Source organism: Polistes canadensis, unplaced genomic scaffold (genome assembly GCF_001313835.1).
Source record: "Polistes canadensis isolate GaletaPanama2010 unplaced genomic scaffold, ASM131383v1 scaffold_31, whole genome shotgun sequence".
Classification (NCBI taxonomy): Eukaryota; Metazoa; Arthropoda; class Insecta; order Hymenoptera; family Vespidae; genus Polistes; species Polistes canadensis.
In genome coordinates, this window is record NW_014569578.1 from 548,559 (window position 1) to 572,500 (window position 23,942).

Here is a 23,942-nt window from a genome sequence, read left to right on the forward strand (position 1 = left end):
AGTGTGGCGCGACTCACCGTTTCGAGAGAGGCTAGGGATCGTACGGCACGAGCTATAAATGCGAGGTCTCCAACGAAAATCATCTCAGTCGTTGTTCGAGAGCGAAAAAGTAATCACTTAGTTCGATATTTTTCCAATTACTGTATTATTATTATTATTTTCTAACACGTGTTTTTCACGCCGGCTTGTTTTTCTTTCGTTTTTATTTTTTTTTTTTTTTTTTTTTCTAAATTATTAACTTTCTCTTCTTTGCTTTTACGCGTAATACCTCTCTGCTTCGTTGGAAAAAAAAAAAAGATATTAAAGAAAAACGTTGATAGCTTTTTCAAAGCTCCGAACGTTACGTATCGAAAATGTAATGCTGCGCGCGTTTGCACAGTTTATAAAAGGAAAGTATCGAAGAATTTTTTTATTCTTTTTTTTTTCTAAAATATCATCAAACAATTTGATTGTAATTTCGTTCAACGAGGACAGACGTTAATTTGAAACATTTTTAATCGATGGACTAACAAAGTGTGAAATAGTTTTCTTTAAAAGTGTATCTCATCAAAAACGAGACGATTATTTTCGATTGAATTTTCGCGCCACCGTCACATGTTATAATGTGAAATGTGTTTTATTCGACGATTAAAAAGTTACTACTTTCCATTATTATTGCCGTTGTCGTTCCGAATCAACGGAGAGGAACATCTTTGATCAGACCCAGGTAAGATTCTAATAACAATATTATATTACTGAAAATGTATCATTCCTTCTTGATCTTTTTCTTTTCCCTTTATTCTTAATTTAAATTAGATTTGTAAAATTGATTTTGTCTTACATTAAAAAAATCGTAGAATGCTTTTATTTATTTGTTATCGATTTGTTTGTTTTTATCCTTGATAAATTGAAAAACATCTTTGACATTTGAAAAATAGGCCGGTTGCCAATTTTCAATTCAAATCGACGAAAATAGAAACGGTAGCAGTGGCGGAGTTTAAAAGCGCACGAAGTAAATGTAGAACGTTAATGAGTAATAAGTAAGTATATACTATTATTTATTTACGTTAGGTGCATTTAGCTTATCTATCAGAATGACCTAGCGTATTGGCATTTTTCTGGAAAAACAGGAGCGAGAAAGGAAAACGTGCAATTGCGTTGGAAGCAAGGTTGCGCCGTTGCAATTTTTACGATCGAAAGTTCGATTACAATCGCAATTCCCGCGCTATGGGAATTTCTTATCTGAACGTTGATTTCGCGCTTATTTGAGAAAGACGGTATAGGGAAACGGTTAGAAAATAATTAGAAAAGAAATAAAAACTAAAAGAACAAAATTTTACGTGAAATATTTTTCATATTTTTATTTTCTATATTTTTCTTTTGTTCTTTTTTTTTTTAATTCTAACAAGATACAAAATTAAAGATAAAGATATTATGTGATTGCAGTTATTAGTAATATACTTTTTGTAACATTTCTTTTCTCTTCTTCTTCCTTTAATATGTCTTATAGAAACCCTTTTGTGAGAAACAATTTTAAAATATAGAAATACAGAAATAAAAAAGAATAGAAATTAAAGGAGAATAATTAACTTTACATTTTTTATATATATATATTGCGATTGCAATTAAGTATATCTATATATTAAAATATATATTACTTTGTATTCTTATTTCTTTAGTGTATATGAAAACTCTTTCGTAGAAAATAATTGAAAAATATATAGGAAATAGGAGAAAAATAGAAAAGAACTAAAGAAACTAGAGAAGAAGAATTGACGCGAAATGTTAATATTTATTTTGACTATACATATATTTTCTTATTTTGCTTTTAATATTTCTCATTAAAAATAGAATTATTGAGAAAAATATCGTAATTGATATTAACATAAGTATCTTCTTAAATATGCATTATTTTTTCCTATCTTTTTCTTTTGTTTCTTCTTCTTTCTTTCGCGTATCTAAGAAAAACTTGTTCATATTTAACGCGGGGTGTACGTGCAAAGATCGTTGTTCATTCGGGTTTTTTTTTTGTTCGTATGTACGGAAACTCCGTAATTGTCTTGCAGCACGCCACATTCGTAAATTGCAATGTGCGGGATTGTCCAAGTGCTCTTCTCATTATAATCGACTGAGCGAAGTTAAAAACGTCCTATCGGGACATTATCTGTTGGAAAGACGTCCGATCATTTCGTTCATTTCACTGTCTTTCAATTCTTAAAAAGTATCATTCCAAAAATTATTAAAAAAAAAGATAATCCTTTCTTACTTCTTATTTTATCCTTTTTTTTTTATATTGAAAGAAAAAAAAATAATAACAAAGGATTACCCTTTTAAACGAACGAGATCAGCGTTCTTCGATTGTGTTAATAAAAGGTTAATAAAAATGCACAAAAAATAGCACAAAAAAAGCATAGAGCAACGCCCAACTTCTTTTAACGAGACGTCTATAATCTGACTTGCAAACAGCTTACATATAATTCGCTATATCTTTGTCATAGAACAGAACAAAAAAAATATATATGAGAAAATATAAAAGTGCAGGGAAGTGCAGGGGGAACAAAAGAAAAGGACAAACTCGTTGGACTATAATGCATTAATATAAATTTTAAAATGAATGTTATTATTTTTTCAATTTGCATTTCCAATCAACCTTTACCTTATTATAATAACTTTACAATGTCTCTTTGTTTGCATTTTCAGCAAAAAGTTTTAAGTCTCGGCAAGTTTGGTCGGAACGATGATGATTCAACCGAAGATCTGGTGGAAGCTTATTTATTCCGAAGATAAGAAAGGTGTAAGGATCTTAATTATGTAATATGTAATCGATTCTTTGTATTATCCATTTTATTATCCACGAAGTTATTTAAGTTAACTTATGATCAAGTGATCGTTTGATAAACATTATACGAGAATTATAAGATGATAATTCCATCATCCTCGAGCAAGATTACGTAAGATGATGAAAAAGAAATATAAGAGAAGGATGTGTATGTATGTGTTCGATGTTAAGCTTTTTAAGATCGTTGTTCCATGATCCGTTTTTTCTTTTTCCCTTTATCTTTTCTCTTTCATTTTTTGCTATTTTCGATAGAATTCGAAAAATTTGAAATTTATTTCTGGAGGATCTTTATATAAAAATTAAAATAACGCATAACAGGAATTCTTTGACGCGTTCAATTTAACGTTCCTTCTTAATGATTGAATGATCGTATTCTTTTTTTTTTCTGAAGCATATAGGAATATCTTGCATAACGAGAACAAGGAAGTCCATAGATGATGATGAACACATTTTTAAGATTAACAGAAAATAAAGCTTATTATTATTTAATAAAGAAAAAGAAAAAGAAAAGAGAGAGAAATGCCACGTTCGTTCTTGCACTCGTTATTGCACAATAAGATAACAAAGAATTGCGATCCAGTCGTATAATTATTGCGAGAGCACAGCACGGATGTCCGTTCACTTGTTCTTTCTCTCCCGAAGGAGATTCGATGACGATGATCATGATCACGACGACGATGATGATGATGATGATGATGATAAAGAAAAGATGCTTTAGTAAATACCTATATTAAAATAATATATTTGAAATTTATCAAGACAATCCCAATCTTCTCTAATTATTTATTTCATTCAAATGTGTATCACTTTGTTTCTAATCATTTTTAAAATAAATACTATCTATCATACTTCTCATCATGAATTGAACAACTCATTTTCCAAATCGTTTAACTCTACGAAATAGAAACTCGAGACAATTACTAAGTATAGATAGACCATAAAATTCGTGATAATTTAAAAAAATCACTCATTAAGATAACATTTTTATTTTTATATTTAATATATATTTTATAAATAGTCAATATTTTCAAATATATAAATCAGCACGAATTTTTGGGGCAACCTCCAATAATATACATTGCTATATTATTGAATGACCATAAAAATTGATCTCATTTAATGATGTTCAGCTTAATTATTAAAGAAATTTATTTTAAATATATAGTTTGATAATAAAATTTGTACAAATTCGAAAAGTAAATTTAATAGCTTTGATTCGATTAAAAATTCATTGGTGTATACGTGGTAAATCTTTTATTTTCTTTTTGTATTGTTCTATCACATCAAAATGTAACATGTGAACGGTGATAAAAAAAATAAGAAAAGTGTATAACGTATTATTATTTCGGTACACGTTCACGGAAGTTCTTTTGGATTTCTGAACACGCGTGACTCACGTAGATGTGATATCTTAATTGTTGAGCATTACGGAAATACTTAAGCATTTTCTATGATCAAGGAACGTAAAAATGTAAAGGAGGAAATAGTTTTTGTCTTCCTATATTATTTTGGTACTTTTTATTCTTCAAAAATAGTCAGATTTTTAAACAGATAAAACAAATCAAGTTGATTCAATTTGTTTGAGAAATTAGTTTGGTATCTTTCAATCTGACTCTAACCCAGTGGTTTCAAACCTTTTCAAAGTCACAGAACACTTTTGATTTTAAGGAAAATTTGCGCAACATCAAAATCATTAAGATCATCAAATTAATAACAAGAATATTTTGTATTAAAAATTATATTGGATTATGTATTACCTACAAATCGATCGATGCCGCATTTTCATAACTTCACGGAAAATTTGTAACAAATTCACAGCACACCTGTTAAGAGCCACTGGTCTCACCCATTGAACTCACTAAATTAGAAAATCCATATTAACTTTTCAAAATTAGTAGAGTTCTTTGGATCATTAGAGTACACGAGTCTCCTCATCCGACAATTAAAATGATGTCTTCGACAAGATGGAGGAATTTGCGAGGAGGATTACTTTAAAATTAACTTTTGTTCTTAACGTTTCGCAATTAAATGAATTATTTTAAATTGTTTAATCATCTTCGTGATGTCAGAACTGATGAGTAAAGTACAATGCTGAAATATATATATTTCAAATGTTCTTTTTATTCTTTTATATTTAAATTAATGTTGCTAACAAAACAATATTAATATATGTATATATTAACGAGATATCATTAATTTAATATTTCAAATATTTTACTTCATATCTTCCTTAATAAAATAGAAATAATTATGAAGATTAGTACACAAAAATTCTAACTTATAAATAAAATGAGAAATATTTTATTTAAATTAAATCGGATTTGAAAACAAAACGATCTATTTATTATTTATTATATAAAACATAATCGTTCAGATCTACTAATCATAATTTGTTGTAATTATTTTTAATGAAATTGCATAAATTTCACTCAACATTGAACATTCGATCATGACTTAAAAATTTTTAATTTTGTTTGTTTGTATAAATATATATTTCCCCGACTTATTTCAGATTCTTGCTGGATTGGCTGCACACTCGGGACAGATATCAGTAGGATTGTCTCAAGGTTTTAGTGCGATTCTCATACCGAAGTTGTTAGAATCAGGGTTTGCTGATAAATCAGAAACTTCTTGGATCGCGTCTCTCGGAGCTGTTTCGAATCCTATTGGAGCTTTAGTTGCAGGATTCTGTTCTGAATGTTTCGGAAGAAGATCAGCGATAGCTTTAGCAACTTTACCACATGCAACAGGATGGCTTCTGATTGCATTCGCTAAAAATGTACCAATGCTGTACGTCGGAAGGTTTGTCAGTGGCATCGGTACAGGGATGGCAAATGCTCTGTATTTATACGTCAGCGAGGTAAGTTAAAAAATTAAAATAAAGACAATTTATTATTTATATTTCCCGATCATTTACAAAGTATAAATGACATTATGGTATCATTAGACTGCTGCTCAACATCAAAGAGCATGGTTAGCAAATTGTGGGCCAATCTTGACCTCGTTGGGAGTTTTAATTGTGTACACGTTAGGTGCCTTAACAACATGGCAAAAGTCTGCTGCGATCAGTATAGCCCCAGCAATTCTATCTTTAGCCTTAACAAGGTAAGCATTTTCTTTTTTAAATGTTATCTAAGGGAGGATTTGGAAAAAAGTAAAATTTATTTATTAGAATGCTTCGCGAAACACCAGCCTGGCTTGTATCCAGAGGACGAATGGAAGAGGCAAAAGAATCATTATTGTGGCTTCGGGGTCCAAGTTTAACGACGGACACCGAGTTTCAAGAACTTTGCAATGCAAATGTAAAAAGGGCGGAAAAGAAAGAAAGTCTTCTTAAATCTCTCTACATGCCAAATGTTTGGAAACCATTCGTTATACTCTTCCTTTTCTTCACTCTTCAACAACTTTCGGGAATTTATATAATGTTGTTTTACGCTGTTAGTGTCTTAGAAGATATTGGTGTGAGCGTGAACGAATATGCCGCGAGTGTTGGTATCGGTGTGATCAGACTATTTGCTTCGATAATTGGCGCGGCTTTGGCAATTAACATTGGTAGAAGAGCATTAGCTTTTATCAGTGGTTTTGGCATGGCTTTATCAGCTATTGGTATTGCTCTGGCCTTCAGGTATGCATAATCATAATATTTTTCTTTTTTAGACACAATACGCGTTTGAAGATAAAAATATTAATAAATATATGTATTGATTTCAGGTTCCATTTGCCTTCGTGGGTTTCTTTGATCTGTATGGGAAGTCATGTTGCATTATCCATGATTGGTTTCCTTACGTTACCTTGGGTTATGACCTCAGAATTATATCCGCTTAGGCTTCGAGGAACGTTGGGAGGTATCACCACGAGTATAGCACAAATCTTGACTTTTTTTGCGATTAAGTTGTATCCTGAGGTTAGTATAATGGCTGGCATAGAAAACACGATGTGGTTGTTTGCCACAGTAGGGTTATTAGGAGCACTATTTTCCGTAACCCTCTTACCCGAAACTCGAGGTCAAAGTTTGGACGACATCGAGAACAAGTTTACAAAAAATTCAAAGATTGGTCCAAAGATAAATGGTTCCAAAGCACTTTCGAGTATTTTTATTCACACTCAACCTAAGAACATTACTCTTCAGAAATTTACTTCGATCTCTGAAGAAAAGGATTCTAATGCAACTGAAAATCCTTATACTTTCGATAACTTTTGCTTTGAAATGAGTTTTGATAACGTTAGGAGGGAATCTAAGGATGATGAAAAACAAAACAAAGATCATCCCGTAACGAATGCTATTGTGCTGGATCACATATATATTTAAATCATCATCGATTAAGCCAATTTAATAAACAAATAAGCTTGGGAAAGCTCATTTAAAGAGAATATTACTGCCAAGAATGGATATTTTCTAAGATATTATATATTTTGTATATATATGTAGACATGTATCTATTTGTGTACATATCTACACATTAATGTAGATATTTTATCATTTTACCGAAAATGTTGATATTATTTGTTTCTTTTTCGTTTATGACGTAAATTAGTATTTAAGGAAATTGTTAAGATTTTTGTTTCTGTACATATTTATGTATAATAATAGTAACAGATAGGGGAATGGATTCTGATGCTCGATTTGATGTTAGAGTTTTTTTTTTTTAAACTTTTGATTAACCGTATTATGTTAATAAATGCAATAAAATAATAATTATACTATAATCAACACTAATAAAAAAATATATATATATTATTGGTGTTATTATACTATAATTATCGATGTATATAATTAAGTACAATCGAAATTCCTATAGTAAAAAAGTAACAAGTATTAGTAACTAGCTAATAATAAATATATAAAGTATATAGTGACAAAAGTGCTATCTACAAATGATCTTGTTTTCTTTTATTTTCCTTGTTTGATCATTTACAGATCATTTGAAAAACGGATTTAAGAAATTGAATATTTCTTGGTTCTAAATTCATTCACTTTTTCATTTCTTTTTTATTTATCAGAATTAATAATTACAATGTATGTAATTTCCTAGTTAAGCGACCACGCCATTTAATATATACAATATAAATACGTACTTGAAATAAAATTTTTGTATGATAGCGTTATACACTACTTACATTTCTAGTATTACTTGTATTTTTTAAATGCACATTATAAAAAGAAGTATAAGTACGAGTGTTATAATGAGATAAGAAGAGCTAATTAATATTCTATTTAATTACTTTGTTTAATAATATACTATCGATAAAAAGTATTCTACGTGTTGATTAAAATCAATGCCAAAAAAAAAAAGAAAAAAAAACATGCATTTGTCGTTCCTAAATATTACAATTTACGGTCCAATATTCATCATTAGGCAGTTTAAGCTTTACTATAAACGACTAAGAAAATAGCTGAATATTTACTCCTATTATATTGTCCTATTATATCTGTACATAGTAGTCTGCATTGATGAAATAATCCCATTAACATGAATGGACAAACATGTACAATAGGACTTAATAATATATTATAAAAAATTGCTTTTGAGATTCCTCGTCGATATATCTACCTTAGTGAGTTTTTGTTCATTTATTTTAGTAACAAACATTGTTATGAGATTTTAAAGAAAAAATAAATTTATCATTGTTTTTTAAAAGTTGTTCTTAAAGGCACAGCAAATATACCGTTGAAACAATTAGAATAGGACTTAATATGTATTTCTTACTTGTTTTTGGGATTCTCTAGATAAATAAATTATATTAGAAATATTTAAATGATATAATAAAATTAAATTTTTCATTTTTACATATGGAATCGTTAATTCTAAATGTATTTCTATAACAATAAGGTTCACTTCAGTTTTATTTCAAATGAACAATAAAAAAGGTATTTATTTGATCTATTTAGAATAGGCAATAATACATGTACGAAATAATCTTATTATTCTACAATTTTGTTAAATTTATATCTTCTTCTTTTTTTCCCTTTTTTCTTTTTATTTTTTTTTTTTTTTGGCTGCGTTATCAATATTTCCTTAATTTCAACAACATTCTTCTTTTTGTTATGTCACTTGTAAATACACAAAATTGATAAGATATATAGAGTGTAATTACCACATTTCTTTTACTGACAATCGGTAATAATTTTATCTAAAAATTAAGAAAATATAATAACTACTTTAAAAAATATTTTCTTATAAGCCAAATGTGTGGCACACGATTAGCTTAACTCTAAACTAGCCGTTTCAAAGTTCTTGCACTATTTAAACCATTTTACAATATAATTGTTTAGTTTTGCTTGTATAAAATGTTTAATAGGATATTTTAGAATTATCGTTTGTACAACGCATAGAAATTATTTCTTATTTTTGCTTTTATGTTATCTTATCAACAAAAGTTTAAATAACCGATCGTTTAAATTTTAAAAACATAATCATTGATATTTTTTATTATCAATTACCTGTGAAATGAGTAGGTTCAATGCTTTAATAGGGTGAATACGGGTATTGTCATGATAATTTTTGTTTGAGGCTAACTATCACATCGGTATTGCCTACTTTCAACAACTAGGAATTATTATGCAAAAACTGAAAAAAGCCAACAGCTTGCCCAAAGTAATCTGGCAGTTTCAATGTCACCATGAATGGAACCAGCATTTATATCTTGATACGCTTGATGTTCTAAGCGTGTTACCTGCTGTCAGTAGAATTCCGAGTCTGAACTGTGTTGTGAATCCCCACTTCTCCCATTCAAATAAACTTCTGACGTTTGTTGTATAGACGGTGAATGTTGAGTTGTTTCCCAATGTTGACCTGAACACAAAAAAGCAAAATATAAAAAAGAAAAAGTCAATTTGTTATTTTTTTGATATTAGATTTTTTTAAGATTTAAAAATTTACCATGAGCGGCAAGTATAGTAGCCAAACAACGTGCTACCGCTGGACTCGGAGCACATGCAAGTGCTGGTGTAAGACCCTCTGCGTCTACAGCAATAACGCTTGCTCCTAATTCAAGTAATTTTCTTGTTACCTATAATAAAATAGCCTGTGTGTATATTGTTTAAAAAATGATAATGCAAACATTGTTATAATGAAAAAATCATTCATTTCGATAAACCTATATTCTTACCCTTACGAGACCATTTCTTGCTGCTAAATGCAAAGGAGTTCTCTGTTGTTTGTTAGTCATATTAATAACTGCTACACGTTGTTCTTGTAATTGTTGAGCATTTTCTAAGCAACTACTTGAAGCAATCCAGTCTAAAAGGAGTAAAGCAGCAGAAGAGTGACGTCTTTGGCAAGCTAAGTGCAATGCTGTATTCTTATTGGCATCAACGGCACGAACATTAGCTTTCCACTCGAGTAACAGTTCTATTATTACAATAATTTTTATTATCATAAATAATTGACAAAAAAACATTGTTCGTTTTGAATTAATTTTTTTACAACTAATTACCGATAGCATTGCATTGTCCATTAACAGCAGCGCACAGTAGTGGCGTTCGACCATAATGATCTAAGTCCTCTACCCCAGCTGATTCAGGTCCAACGGAACTTAAAATAAGTCGTGCACATTCAACAGATCCTGCGCTAGCGGCAACGTGTAAAGGAAGTCGACCACCTGGAGTATCTCTTAACGATGCAACTACCTGTCCACCAAATTTATTTATCAGCATATCCAAGCAATGCGCGGAATTTTGATATGCAGCACAATGAACAGCAGAAAAAGGATTACCTGGAAGTATAGAAAAAATAATTCATAGATATCATGTTCTCGATGATCTATTGTTTCAAAGGAATATAATGCATACCCTCTAAGGAATCAATAACATTTTGTTCTAAGAGATATTCTACACAATTAGAATTTCCATTGTAACAAGCCCAATGAAGTACAATGCAACCTTGATCATCTTTTAAGGTTGCTGCCACTGGATCAGCGTTAATTAATGCAGCTAAAGCTTTTAATCTATCAATATAGATTATAATAAGCAAAAGAAAAAAGGAAGAAAAATACATGTTAGACATCTTAATTTTAATTAAAGGCTTACATATTTTTACCTTCCACATGCAGCAGCTAAATGCAATGGTGTCTTTCCATTTGTATCCTGAATGGCCACGCGAGCTCCATGTGATAACAACATATCTACTATATCTTGATCTTTCGGATTGACCACTGCTCGAAACAATGGCGTATGTTTATCCATATCAGGTAAGTTGCAATCTGCATTGTATTTCAAAAGTAAACTTGCACATTCCGTTCTACTATTAGCTACAGCTAAGATTAAAGCTGTCCGTCGTTTTGCATCATAACGATTTATTACACTTAAATCTTCTGTTTTTTCCAATAAAAGTTGTAAACATTTAGTATGACCTGTAGCCGCTGCACAGTGTACTGGTGTACGTTTAGTAACAGAATCCTTCGAATAAAATAAATCCACGTTGCATACAAGTAACAAGAGGAATATGTTATAAACGAAATCATTTTAATATTTATATTGTAAACTATTTTAACTTACTTCAACAGCAACTGAAGCACCGGAATTTAATAACATTTGAACACATATTTCATGACCTTTATAAGATGCTAAATCTAATGGCGTTTTACCACTATCCTCTTTGATATTAGTATTTGGAAATAAAGGTAATAATAACCTCAGTATTTCACTGTGACCATGGTATGCCTATTTGAAAAATGATTTTATATTACTTGAAATTTAATGAAATATTTTTTTGTCTTACCGCAAGATGTAATGGTGTAAGTAAGGGTAACTGTGATTCTTTTTTGGCAGCAGCTATAGCTGGTAGTGTGGCTTGTAACAGTGATTCTAATGCTGATTGATTACCAGCAGTTACTGCATAATGCATTGGTGTAAATCCACGATTGTCACCTAATTGCGGATCTGCTCTATGTTTTAATAAATATTCCACACACCTGAAGGATTAAAAAAAATACATAAAACAGAACTTTGAATATACATATTTCTTAATGATTGATAAAACAACTACACACTGTGCACAAGAATTTGATGAACAATTGGTTGCTGCTGCAGCTAAATGAAGAGGTGTAGCACCATTTGAGTCTTGGGTATTAGAATCACTACCAAATCCGACCAAAGTAAAAACACAAAAGTAGTGACCCTGACCAGCAGCTAAATGTAAAGCTAATTTATTTTCGTTATCGGTTAATCTAAAATTTGCTCCACTAGATAACAATAAATCAAGACAAACTACAGAACCCTTTAATGCTGCCAAATGTAATGGTGTTCTACCTCCTGAATCCTTTGAGTCTATAAGTTCACTATCAACTTGCAATAACTTTCTGCAAACCTGTTATGAGAATAGAATTAAGTATAATTTAATTAAATTTTCTAATTAAATAAAAACTTACTTCTATGTGACCCGCTAAACAACTAAGATGTAAAGGCGTACGTTGAGTTGTGTTACGAGCTGCTGGAGATGCTCCATATTCAAGTAATGTTGTGGTCAAACACTCATGTCCAAACCTTTGTTTATAATTGATTATAGATGAATTAAATAAATATATATAAATTAAATGTAAGTATAGTTATTAACAAAATATCAATAAAGAACAATTTATTTTCATACCAAGCAGCAATATGTAAGGCAGTATTTCCATTTTTGTCATTTATATTAGGCGATGCACCTGCGTCTAGTAAACTTTTTGAACGAGTAAATCTGCCATGAATCGCAGTCATGTGCAATGGTGTGCGTCCATCTGCTGATTGAACATCTATTCTTAATCCTGCATGTAATAACGTTTCTAAACATTGAACGCCGTGTGTACTAGCAGCAGCAATATGAAGCGGTGTTTGACCCTGGTAATTTGTAACTTCTAAATAATCAGAATAGTATATGTTAGTAATCAAGTATAAAATTGAAATGTGCATCAATATAAAATAATTCTATACCTATATTAACATTATTGCTAATGAGTTCTGAAACTGCATCTACATGTCCATTTAAACAAGCAATATGTAAAGGTGTATTGCCATATACATTTTTTGACTCAATGTCTGCTCCACCTTTGATAAGGGCATGCATGCATTCAACATTGCCAGATGCAGCAGCAGCATGTAGTGGAGTATATAAATCACGATCCTTAACACAGAGAAATAAAAAACAATGTAATCCTAAGAAACACTAATATACTTTCAAGTAATGAAGTGTAATTGAATTATATATGTTACTTTAACATCTACGTCAGCTCCCTTTTCAATTAATAATTTGACAATTTTGTCATAGCCCATATATGCTGCAAAATGCAAAGCTCTTCTGTCTTTTTTATCAGCTGCATTTACTACGCAACAAGCCTGAATCAAACATTCGACCATTTCTAAATGACCGTTATATGCAGCATGATGTAAGCTTGTTCTTCCACCCCTACAGAAAAGAACAAAAATATTAAATAAATTATTCAAGTAGACTTATAATTCATAAGAATGTTTTATGAGCAATACAAACCTGTCTGTTACATTGATATTTAACACATAAGGGATCATAAGTTCTACACATTCTACAGAATTATTTGCGGCTGCCACATGTAACGGTGTTTGCCAACTTCGATCTCTATTGTTTACATCTGCTTTGTATTTTAATAATACATCTACTACAGTAGGCTTGTTTGAACAACAAGCTCTGTGTAATGGTGTTAACCATTTTTTATCTTTAACATTGACTGATGCTCCATGTAATAATAAAGTTTCTACGATACTTGAATCTCCTCTATAAAAATATTTATAAATTATATTACATTTCGCGGAAATAATTGATTAATAGATGAGCTATTGGAAATAATACATACGTATATGCTGCTGCATGTAAAAGTGAACGTTGTTCATGATCTGCCCAATTAATATCCTCTTGTTTTGATAATAATGTACGAACTTCGTCTAGATCTCCATGAAATATTGCTTGTAATAATGGTGGCTATAAATAAATAAATCATATCCGTCATTTATATAACTGTTAATAATGGCATTTTATTAAATGAAATGAAATTGTAAGAAAATTTTATTTAAAACATTGTTCACGTTGAGGTTAATTTGAAAAATATTGAGACTTTAAATTAAACAATTGAAATGAATAAGACTGTAATAATAAAATATCAATATGAATATAAATATCTACGATTTAGTTGTATTAGAAATAAAATTAACAAATTTGAATGAAATATGTATTTAATGTATGACATATAAACCTAACCTATAAGAAGTGCATCTAATATTAAAGGATATCGAAATGAATTGTATTAAATTGTGTTAAATTAAATAAAAAATATCATTTACCCCATCACGTAAATCATGTTCGTTCATGATTAGTCCTTTTTGAGTTTTACCGATACTAAAACGCTTATAAAATCATAGTTGCAGCATCGTAGACAATTGACATTATCCTGTGAGTCATACTAACGTCTGTGCATACTTAAATATTTTATATGATATTTTAAATACACATGCGTGTATATAAGTGTTCCATCAATTTTGTCTTTATTTTGTTTTTTTAAATAAATCCAAATTAATGTTAAAAATATTTCTTAATTCTTTTTATTAGGTTTTTTTTAAATATTTTCTTACTTTCTTATAAATACTTCTAATTGAACAGATCGATATCTATAATAAATGTCACACATATAAAACAATAAGGAACAATTTTTTAATAGTTGTATTTTTCAATTAGAAAAACCAATATAACAAATATATATATATTCTTTTTAATAATTGATTTTATTTATATTTATTCTTCTAATTTACAATACGTTTATAAGAAATTCATTAAATTTTGAAATAATTAACTGTATAAATATCTCATAGACAGTGAAAGGATTAAAATGGGGAATACTTCTTTTGAACTATTTTCGCGAATAGTTTTTTTTTATAACGTTCTTACAGTATTTACATAATCTTTTTTCTATAATGTATCTTATAAAACATGCAAATATATTTTCTATATGTATTTTAAAAAATACATTTTCAAACAATATATAAAGACAGACAAAATGAGTTATATATTTTTTAAATAATAAATAAATTTAAAAACTCTTTTCTTACATAAATTTTAAGTAAACTTGATAAATACTGTTAAATAATTTAAATATTTTCAAACACAACATAATTTATTGATGAAATTAAAAGAAAAGGAATATTAACAATGGAATAAAAAAACTTTCAAACATAAATGAATTTGAGGAATGTTATTGCGTAAAACAAAGAGGTTTTGCATGATGAGATGTTATAGATTTAAAATTCGATTAAAAATCAACAGCATAATGTGTATTTTTTTTTTATAATAATGTTATTGTTAATGCTTATTTTAAGTTCTATAAGATCGTATGTACATACAACTTGTATGGTCAGATGAATTTACATTGGTAATTATTTTGTTATCTAGGCGCGCGTTATTATTAACATTGCAATACGTATGACTTATTATTTATAAATATTTTGTTGATAAAATAAATTTGTTTACAAATTGATTAAGAACAGTTTTGTGTTATACATATATAAAATCATTAAGAATTTATTATTATTATTATTATTACTGAATTTAATTTAAAATTTTTAATTAAATTTAACTACATTAAAATCATAGGAATTAAAATCTAATCTAATTCAATAAGAATCATTAGATGTGCGATGCGACATGTAGATTTAATCGTTTAATCATGTCAACAGAACGATCAATATGATTTTCATATAATCTTTGCACATCAAACAATTCTTAATACATTCCAGATTATTGTTACATCCCCGTCAAATATGGCTTAATGTATTAGGAAATACTCGCGTCAAACAAATTGGAACATTTTATATTTTGTGATATTCGCATTAATGTTATTAAAAATCAGCGTCCCATCCGGAAAGATCATCTGGGGGTGTTGGATCAGTGTCTGGTGGGTAATCGTCGAAGTTTGAAGTATCAATAGGTGCACGAATACGAGGTCTAATCGGTGGATCTAATGTTCGTAGTCTTAGGCCTTCCCAATTGAAGCCATCGAACCATCTAAACAAATAATGAAACAACAAATATAATTAGAACAATAATTACCGCAACGTTTACTGTTTTGGATTGTCTATATATGAAATTTCAATGATATCTAGTGATTTTTTTTACTTGTGCTTTTGAATTTCGCTAATGCCTCCTTTCTGGTGGCCGAGCCGTTCCGCTGGATTATCTCTGAAAAATATTCAATGTTTTAATTGATTTCAATTGAAGGTGTCTCGTGCATAGGCATTGCGAGACTGCAGCATCCTCAATTTTACTCGACATGTAAGAGAAAATATTTAATAATTTATTTATATTTTATTTTATCATCTTAGACAACAATTCTCACATTTTTTATTAATAATAATTACAATCCGTCTTGACGAGTAATCAAATGCACGTGAAATGCAAGATATTAGAGTAATGCGGTAATGTCCGTCATGCAATTTCATCATTTTTTCGATAGTTACACAAATACCAAGGAAAAAGTTATAGTAATTTTGAATTATATTCACCTATATAATTTTATTGACAATAAACAATATTTTATTACTATAATTTTGATATTCTTTCCAAACACTTATTTATTGTATTTACAGCGTATATAATAAAATATATTTCGAAAGAGTTGCAGCAGTCCCACAATTGCAAGCTACGAGTCGCCAATGATTGAAATGTATTATATATGCAATAATAGTACGAAGATTACCTGCAAAGTTTTTTAATGAGGACAGAAGCGTTACGTGTTATGATCTTCGGAAAGTCGATGGTATCAATGCCTTTTAAAATAATATTGTAAGTTTTCATAGGATCAGAACCAGTGAAAGGCGGCGCTCCAGTAAGAAGTTCAAACATAAGGACACCAAGAGACCAATAGTCGGCGCTTATATCGTGACCTCTATTAAGGATAACTTCCGGTGCAACGTATTCAGGTGTACCGCAGAAAGTCCATGTCTTCTTTCCATGATCTAATCTTTTAGCAAATCCAAAGTCCACAACTTTGACATATCTATAAGAAGAAATAAAAACATTATCGATTATGGTTTACAATTCAAGATTTTCTTCCAGTGATTGATAGTTACAGTCACCTGAAGATACATTATATAACGCAACGTAAGAGTTCAATGAAAGTAAGTAAGTATTTTGACGAAGATTTATTATTATAGATCCCCGATAAGTATACTTCATTTTATGTCCATTTTTAAATCATGACACCTTTACTATTTAACTTTCACTGGATGAGATTTAAAAGAGTTATTTATGCTTAATAAACATACGACGTGTATATTCTTACCCTTCATTATCAAGTAGAAGATTCTCCGGTTTGAGATCACGATAAATGATATTTCGTGAATGTAAATAGTCGAAAGCTTCAACGACGCATGCAGTGTAAAATCGAGTAGTAGGATCATCAAAGTGTCCCCTGTCTCTGAGAACTGTCCAAAGCTCTCCACCTAGGCAGACTTCCATTAACATATACAAATACTTATCGTCTTTGAACGTTTTATATAGCTTGACAATAAAGTCACAGTTCGTTTCATTCATTATACGTTTCTCCGACATTATATGTTGTTGCTGTCGGGTTTCGACTATTTGTGCCTTTTTCATCTGTTTAAGAGCAAACGCTCGGGAGCTGTCATCAGCTATTTGAACTAATTCGACACGACCAAATCCACCAACCCCAAGGGTAGCAATCCGTCGTAGATGGTGCAATTGAACATTTTGGAATTCATCGTCCAATCTAAATAATTGCATATAATTTATATTATTATAAAATGAATATATCGTCTAAATATATTATTATTGTCATGCTAAGTAAACTTTAATACATCGAGTAATCTTGATTTTAAAAATATATATCAAACTTACTACTATCCTTCATACGTTTTGTTTTCCTATTCCAAAACGCAAGCATGGAATAACAATTGTAGTATTATCAATGTCGCGATTAAGTAATTAAATTATACATTTTTTATATATATTTCTTTTTTTTGTGGAACATTAACAAAAACATAGTATAAAATATTTGGAGGACTGACCTTCGTCTTTCCACGAGTTCATCTTCGTATTTCTTCCTTATCTCGTCCAAAGGAGAGATCAATTGGTTGAAAGTTTCACGATCTATGACTAAACAAGTGACACCATCGACATCGTTTGCAATGATGTTTGCAGTTCTCAGGTCATCGCTATATATCGAAACACGTATTAATAAAAATCAAAGATTATGAAGATTTATGTTTTGTTATTTAATAAAACATAAACAAAAATTTAAAGTCAATGTGTTTTTACCCTTGCAAAGCTTTTTCTCCGAAAAAGTCACCACGGCGTAACGTTCTAATAAATTTATCTTCTGCGGAATCTTTCTGCTTCATGGTAACTCGTACTTGTCCTTTACTAATAATGAAAAAGGTATCACCCCTGGCACCTTGTCTAATTATATAATCGCCGTTGTTGTAGGTGGTCTTTAAAAAAAAAACAAAAGAAAAATATTAATAATTTAAATACGTATATATTTTAAAAATTATAATTATTAGGTATAACAATTAATTCGTTGCTTTGATATTAAATTCAATATTCATAAATAAGCACTTAATTTATTTAAAAGGCACCGAATTAATTGCTACACCTAATACAAATTTGTCATTATGTTGTAAACAAGTATTTACTTACTTCTTCTAAAACATCGGTAATTTTTGTCAAAGCTTCGTCAGGTAAATTCTTGAAAATAGGTACACTAAAAAACAAAACGAAAAATTATTTAAGCTGATATTATTTTTCTTTTTTAAAAAACGAGGTTTAAAACAGTGACTTACCTCTTTAAAAAGTCGGTATATTCGGCCTGTTTTGTGAGGCCTGTCCTCATCATAATAGTTTGAAAACTTTGCCTGTCTATTGCCCATAGTCTACAGTCAACTGCAGCAGTTATCGTTGCTGTTCTTTTACAATTATAAAGGATTGCTAATTCACCAAGGACCTTGCCTGGAGTTAAATTGCTCAAATATTTTCCATCTCTCGAAACTTCAACTTTACCCTCTGTAAACAATAAATTACAAGATAGTTTGTTAATAATAATATAATGTTAATGATCAAAATGCAAAGGCTAACATAAGTAACGTGGAATGTATATTATTCGTGGATTTAATTAAAACTTGTATACAAATTTTCATCTTTAGTCAGATAACTTTTCGCCTTCTTATTTTCTTTTTTTTAAAATACACTTAAGACCGGAAAAACGAGCAATCATATCTTTCAGGAGCAATCTTTGCCATTAACAATGGGCTCATTCAGGAACGCATCCGGTAACCTGGCTGACTTTCTGCTCACGTATATAACGGAGATTCATTGTATTGTACGTAATGAAATGGAAGGTATTAAGTAAACGATTAACTAATTTGTACTAATATTAATACGAAATATCAAGATATATCTTCGATCTCTCGCGTAATCGGTTTTTAGATGTTGTACAAATATTTTCAAACGAAATGTCAATGAGTTCTATTTCTTTTACTCGTATAAATACATACATAAATACTTTCGTGAGAATGAAAACAAAATATATACGAATGCGATTTTCTTAATGATCTTGATTGATTTTAATAAATAAAATCCGTATCGTAGCTACATTTTTCTAATCTTACTAACAATAAGTAAGATTTTTGTATTATATTTTGATTCAAATAAATCTTTGGAATTCAATTCTTTTTGTAATAACATGCTGGTAATTTTGAAAGTTGATTAAGATAAAGAATTATAAGAAAATTTATTATACGAATATAATTTTGTAATGTAAATATTATAAATTATAATATTAATTAAGCAAATTTGTTTATTTCCATTTAATCCATTAATCTGATTAACAGTACAATTATCTTATATATTTGTTTAACAACTCAACATGATATCTAATTTTTTCTGTTTTAAATTAAATTAATAACATTCTAATGTATATTTGGATTTAGATCGAGTAATTGGATTTCAGATCGTTGTATAATAACCAGTCAATAAAATCCATTGCGTTTCCGTGAGTTATAAAACGACCGGAAAGACCACTTTTGTTATCCTTTTAGTAGTTAATAATTACGTGAAATCGTTATACTTATAGACTTGTTCGTAATCTGATGTCAAGTATAAAAACTCAGAGTCTGTAATGAGTCATCGAAAATATGTTAATAGCGTTTGGGTTTACTTTCACTTATCGAAAATTCAGTGGCCGTGTCGACCTTCTCTCTTTTTGAATCCGAAAACATATCTTACAAGATTCACGAGCTGTTAATAATAAACAAAGCTTCGTAAGTTAATTTACGATTCGTTAAGATCGTAACCAAGATCGCACACGTTTGTTCTTTTAAATGCATTTCGTTACGATAACAAGAAACTAATCGTTTGTAATCGTTCTCATTATTTAATTTTATTCGGCTTCATCATTTTTACGAGGTATAAAAATAAACACCTGTCTTTTAATTTTCACAAAATATATCTTCATCAATACGAAAAAATTAATCTCAATGATTGTCTCTATATCGAGAATATTAAATTATATATAAATTGATTAGGATTATTTATTTTTTAAGGATTATCTTTCGTTATGAATTCCAAACAAAATATTTCGTTTCTTGGATAGAGCGATCAGGGAAGTCGTGTGAAAGATTGAGTGTTGAGAAGTAAACGTTTCTGTTAGACGATAACAAGCTTTATCGTTTTACTCACTTCACGGATGTTGTTGTACGACGTTTGTTTTGCGGAAGATATGCATTCCCCCTCTGGCATATATAAAACTTGCCTCGCAAAATTATGCGAAATTTCTAGATGAAGAAAAAGAAATATCGAGGTCGAGCGAAAAAAGTAAATAAAAATAAACTGACCGTGTGAATCTCTCGATTTTTTGTAGTTTTTTTTTTTTGTTTATTTTTTAATACGAAGATACGACTAAAATTATCCCCTTTGTTTGGTGTAAAAGAAAAAAAGAAAAACTTATATAAAATTGAACTTATGCAAATAAATAATAAATTTTTATGGCGAAAAATAATCAAATAAAACAGATGTATGAATATTGGATACTTTAGAAATTGTTTGTTTAACTTTGAACAACTTTGCAGGCATATAATATATACAAAGTAGTACCATTTTTTTAGTTGTCAGAAAAATATAAATTTCATTTATTTAATTAACATAATTTTCTATATAACACGTAACAAAAATGAAAAATGGTTTACTTTTAATATCGCAAAAATATTCGGATATTTGAGAGAACATTATTTTTATATACAAGTTATTAATAAAAGTAAATAAAATTTTAGTAGGTAATTCTAATATTTCGTTGGATTTCCTTTTTATTTAAAAACATGTTGCAATCGCGTTGGTATGTTCCAAATAATTTTCTTTAAATAATCTACTGGCATCCGTTCCCATTTTTCTGTTAAACATATTTTAGTTCCTCTTTCGATCTTTTTGGTGTTTTTTTCGTATATTACGATCTGACTCATTCTATAGGTTTTCAGTAAAGTTTAAGTTCGATGACTGTGATGAAAGATTCAAAACTTGTGGACAATTACATAATAAGTATTCTTGAAAAATACGTGATTTGTTTTTGGAATCGTTGTCCTGGTAAAATTTAAAACCAGCGCGAACGTTCATTTTTGTAGTACTTTTTATCAAATTGTGTTTCAAAAGATCCAAATATTTGTATTTGTTTAAAATGGTTTCGATGAAAATTAATTCGCCCATAATTTTTTATAAGGATTTTTTTTAAAAAAGGTATTTAATGCGCGCTTTATTACAATTATTATTGGAGAAATTCTATGTACGAAAATTTAATTATAAATTGTTTATTAAGCTCGTTTAAATGCAATGCTTTAATTATGAAACCAAAAGAGAAGAATAAATCTTTGATTGAAATAACTTATCTGAAGTTTTCCTATTATTCTATAATTATAAGAACATACTTATACAACCTATTGGAATATCCTGTATATGAGTTTAAAATTACATATGGCGTTATGGAGAGTTAATAAGAAAACAAAAAAGAGAATATAAAAAAAGAGAGAGGAAGGAACTAGGCTCGAGCGATCGCTCATATTTAAAATATGATTTTGAATCGGTTGATGTGATTTGTACGTTAGCGAGACACACGTTCGATGGGAGAGAATAAATGAGAACGATAAAGATAGAAAGAAGATTAAAAAACAAAAAAGGAAAAAAAAGAGAGAGAGAGAGAGAGAGAGAGAGAGAAAGGGAGAGAGAGAGAGAGAGAGAGAGAGAGAAGGGAGCACAGTCTTCACGGGTTGCATTGTCCCAACAAATGTTGCTTTCACTTCCTCGCATATAATGTATCCAAGCAAAGTAACGCTAAGTTCTCGAACCGGTTCCCAATCGATTCGAACATGTCATATTTTTCACTTTTTTATTTTTATTTTAATTTATAATCGTCCATATCATCTAATTTAAGGACAGAGTACTGGTAAGTATAGAATTCGTTAAAAAAAAATATATATATGTATATATACGCAATTTTACTCATAGCTACAAATGATGTCCATAGCAGTGACAAAATGGCGGCGAAAGGTGATGAATTTTTTTTGTTCAGCAAGACGGCACAGCACATCGTCACGTTATTATTAAAATATCCGAGCCTATTTTTGAATGAGAATTTGCAAGGGCACTGTTTAGGACAAGGGTCGAGAACCCGCAACTCTTAATCACTATTGATTATAAATTCAAATTATTATCCACTATTCTATGAAATTAATTGTAAGAGAAATTAAATTGCATGTTTAGGCACGACTGCTTGCATGTAAATTGCAGTAAAAAGAGTTAAAGATGAAATTAAAAATTTGTGATACAATCCGCCATTGGATACTTCGGCCATTGTTATCCAAATAATAATTCCTTGTACATATAAATTTTGGGCAAAATTTAATGGCCATTATTTTGAGTATCTTTCTTAATTGTAGAGAAGCAAAAGTTAAATTATTATTATTTCCTGATGCCTTGAATAAATTTAATATTCGCGCGAATATTTATACAAATATGTTTTTTTTCCATAAGCGTTGTATAGATTTGTTTGGTGACCTCTAATATACGCACAATTTTGTTTTACGAAAGAAACGATGATTAAAAATAACGAGGATGATCTTCTTGCTTAAGTTCGTTTTTTTTTCTTTCTGTGGTTGATGATCTGAGAAAATGAGGTGGTAATAAAAATAATTCATAGTGCGTTCATTTGAAAGACGTAAATTAATCGCCTCTATCCTATTGTTAGAAGAAATCTTAATTATAGCATAATCAATGTCGTCGAATAAATAGCGGTACAAATTATATATACAGCATACTTATAAATAATTGCGAATTATTCGCGACGCCTACGATCGTTAACGGCGATGAGTTAAAATGTTTTTGTAATAAAATGAAACTTCAACGATCCTTACATATTTAATCCAAAGAAATGATTAACTTGATTACGTAGAAATTAATATTTTGTTTTCTTGTTAATTTTTTTGTTTACCTTACGCTAGTTATACTAATATTTGACTAAAAGGTTGATTCGTTTTGAAAAAATAAATTTGTTAAATATTAGGTGTAACAAGAGTAATTTGCGCGATGCATTTTAAATAAATTTAGTATTTATTTATAAAGTAATCATACACATCCGTTATTATTCCAAATAGAATCATTATTTACGATGACTTCGGTTTATCTTTTAGGCAACTGCTGAATTCCTCGATGAGAACAAAAAATGACGATTTTGATACAATGAATTTAATATCAAAGCAACGAATTAATTACTGCACTTAATAAAAGGAAAAAAATGTGGGGGGGTTGGGGGTTTGGGGGGAATATTCTCACGGTAGAAAAATGCTGTCGTTGCTAGTAGTCGCTTTACATAATACAGTAAGAGTATGATATCGTGAAGTAAACAAAATATTCTTGAGATATCTTTATCTTCCGAGCATATCACTCGGAGTACTCGTGTTGCAAGTGATGCACTCTCTTTTTTTATACTTGAATATATATACAAAGAGCTTATCCTCGTTAGGTAAGTTAATTAAAAGGAGAGAAAGACAAATATAAATTCATTTTATTGCTCATAACCACGTTAAAAATGTTTGCTTAATTAAATTATATAATTTATATTATGAAAAAAT

The 23,942-nt window shown here is 29.5% G+C and overlaps 3 protein-coding genes across 4 annotated transcripts in view; 1 reads left to right on the forward strand and 2 right to left on the reverse strand.

Annotated features, from left to right (window-relative positions):
- Window positions 1-203: 203 nt before the first annotated feature.
- LOC106784181 (facilitated trehalose transporter Tret1-like) lies at window positions 204-7,690 on the forward strand. The gene is made up of 6 exons (XM_014743454.1): window positions 204-706; window positions 2,680-2,773; window positions 5,331-5,678; window positions 5,766-5,923; window positions 5,991-6,443; window positions 6,530-7,690. The coding sequence occupies exons 2-6, from the start codon at window positions 2,717-2,719 to the stop codon at window positions 7,125-7,127; spliced, it is 1,614 nt and encodes a 537-aa protein (XP_014598940.1). The 5' UTR covers window positions 204-706; window positions 2,680-2,716; the 3' UTR covers window positions 7,128-7,690.
- Window positions 7,691-8,669: 979 nt separating this feature from the next.
- LOC106784180 (serine/threonine-protein phosphatase 6 regulatory ankyrin repeat subunit A-like) lies at window positions 8,670-14,224 on the reverse strand. Its single transcript, XM_014743453.1, has 16 exons — window positions 14,106-14,224; window positions 13,622-13,746; window positions 13,282-13,542; window positions 13,008-13,200; window positions 12,729-12,918; window positions 12,406-12,652; window positions 12,188-12,302; window positions 11,810-12,126; window positions 11,539-11,731; window positions 11,316-11,480; window positions 10,858-11,216; window positions 10,611-10,765; window positions 10,256-10,534; window positions 9,929-10,170; window positions 9,700-9,829; window positions 8,670-9,612 (listed from the first exon to the last, which is right to left on the reverse strand). The coding sequence occupies exons 1-16, from the start codon at window positions 14,130-14,132 to the stop codon at window positions 9,500-9,502; spliced, it is 3,111 nt and encodes a 1,036-aa protein (XP_014598939.1). The 5' UTR covers window positions 14,133-14,224; the 3' UTR covers window positions 8,670-9,499.
- Window positions 14,225-15,076: 852 nt separating this feature from the next.
- Window positions 15,077-23,942, reverse strand: part of LOC106784179 (cGMP-dependent protein kinase, isozyme 2 forms cD5/T2-like) — a 45,707-nt gene continuing 36,841 nt past the window's right edge. For both annotated transcript variants that reach the window (XM_014743451.1, XM_014743452.1), the window contains 8 exons: window positions 18,615-18,834; window positions 18,472-18,535; window positions 18,091-18,263; window positions 17,841-17,987; window positions 17,096-17,542; window positions 16,511-16,810; window positions 15,931-15,993; window positions 15,077-15,819 (listed from right to left, as the gene is read on the reverse strand). In XM_014743451.1, the coding sequence (XP_014598937.1) occupies window positions 15,654-15,819; window positions 15,931-15,993; window positions 16,511-16,810; window positions 17,096-17,542; window positions 17,841-17,987; window positions 18,091-18,263; window positions 18,472-18,535; window positions 18,615-18,834 (1,580 nt within the window). In that variant the 3' untranslated portion in view covers window positions 15,077-15,653. The remainder of the gene's footprint in view (window positions 15,820-15,930; window positions 15,994-16,510; window positions 16,811-17,095; window positions 17,543-17,840; window positions 17,988-18,090; window positions 18,264-18,471; window positions 18,536-18,614; window positions 18,835-23,942) is intronic.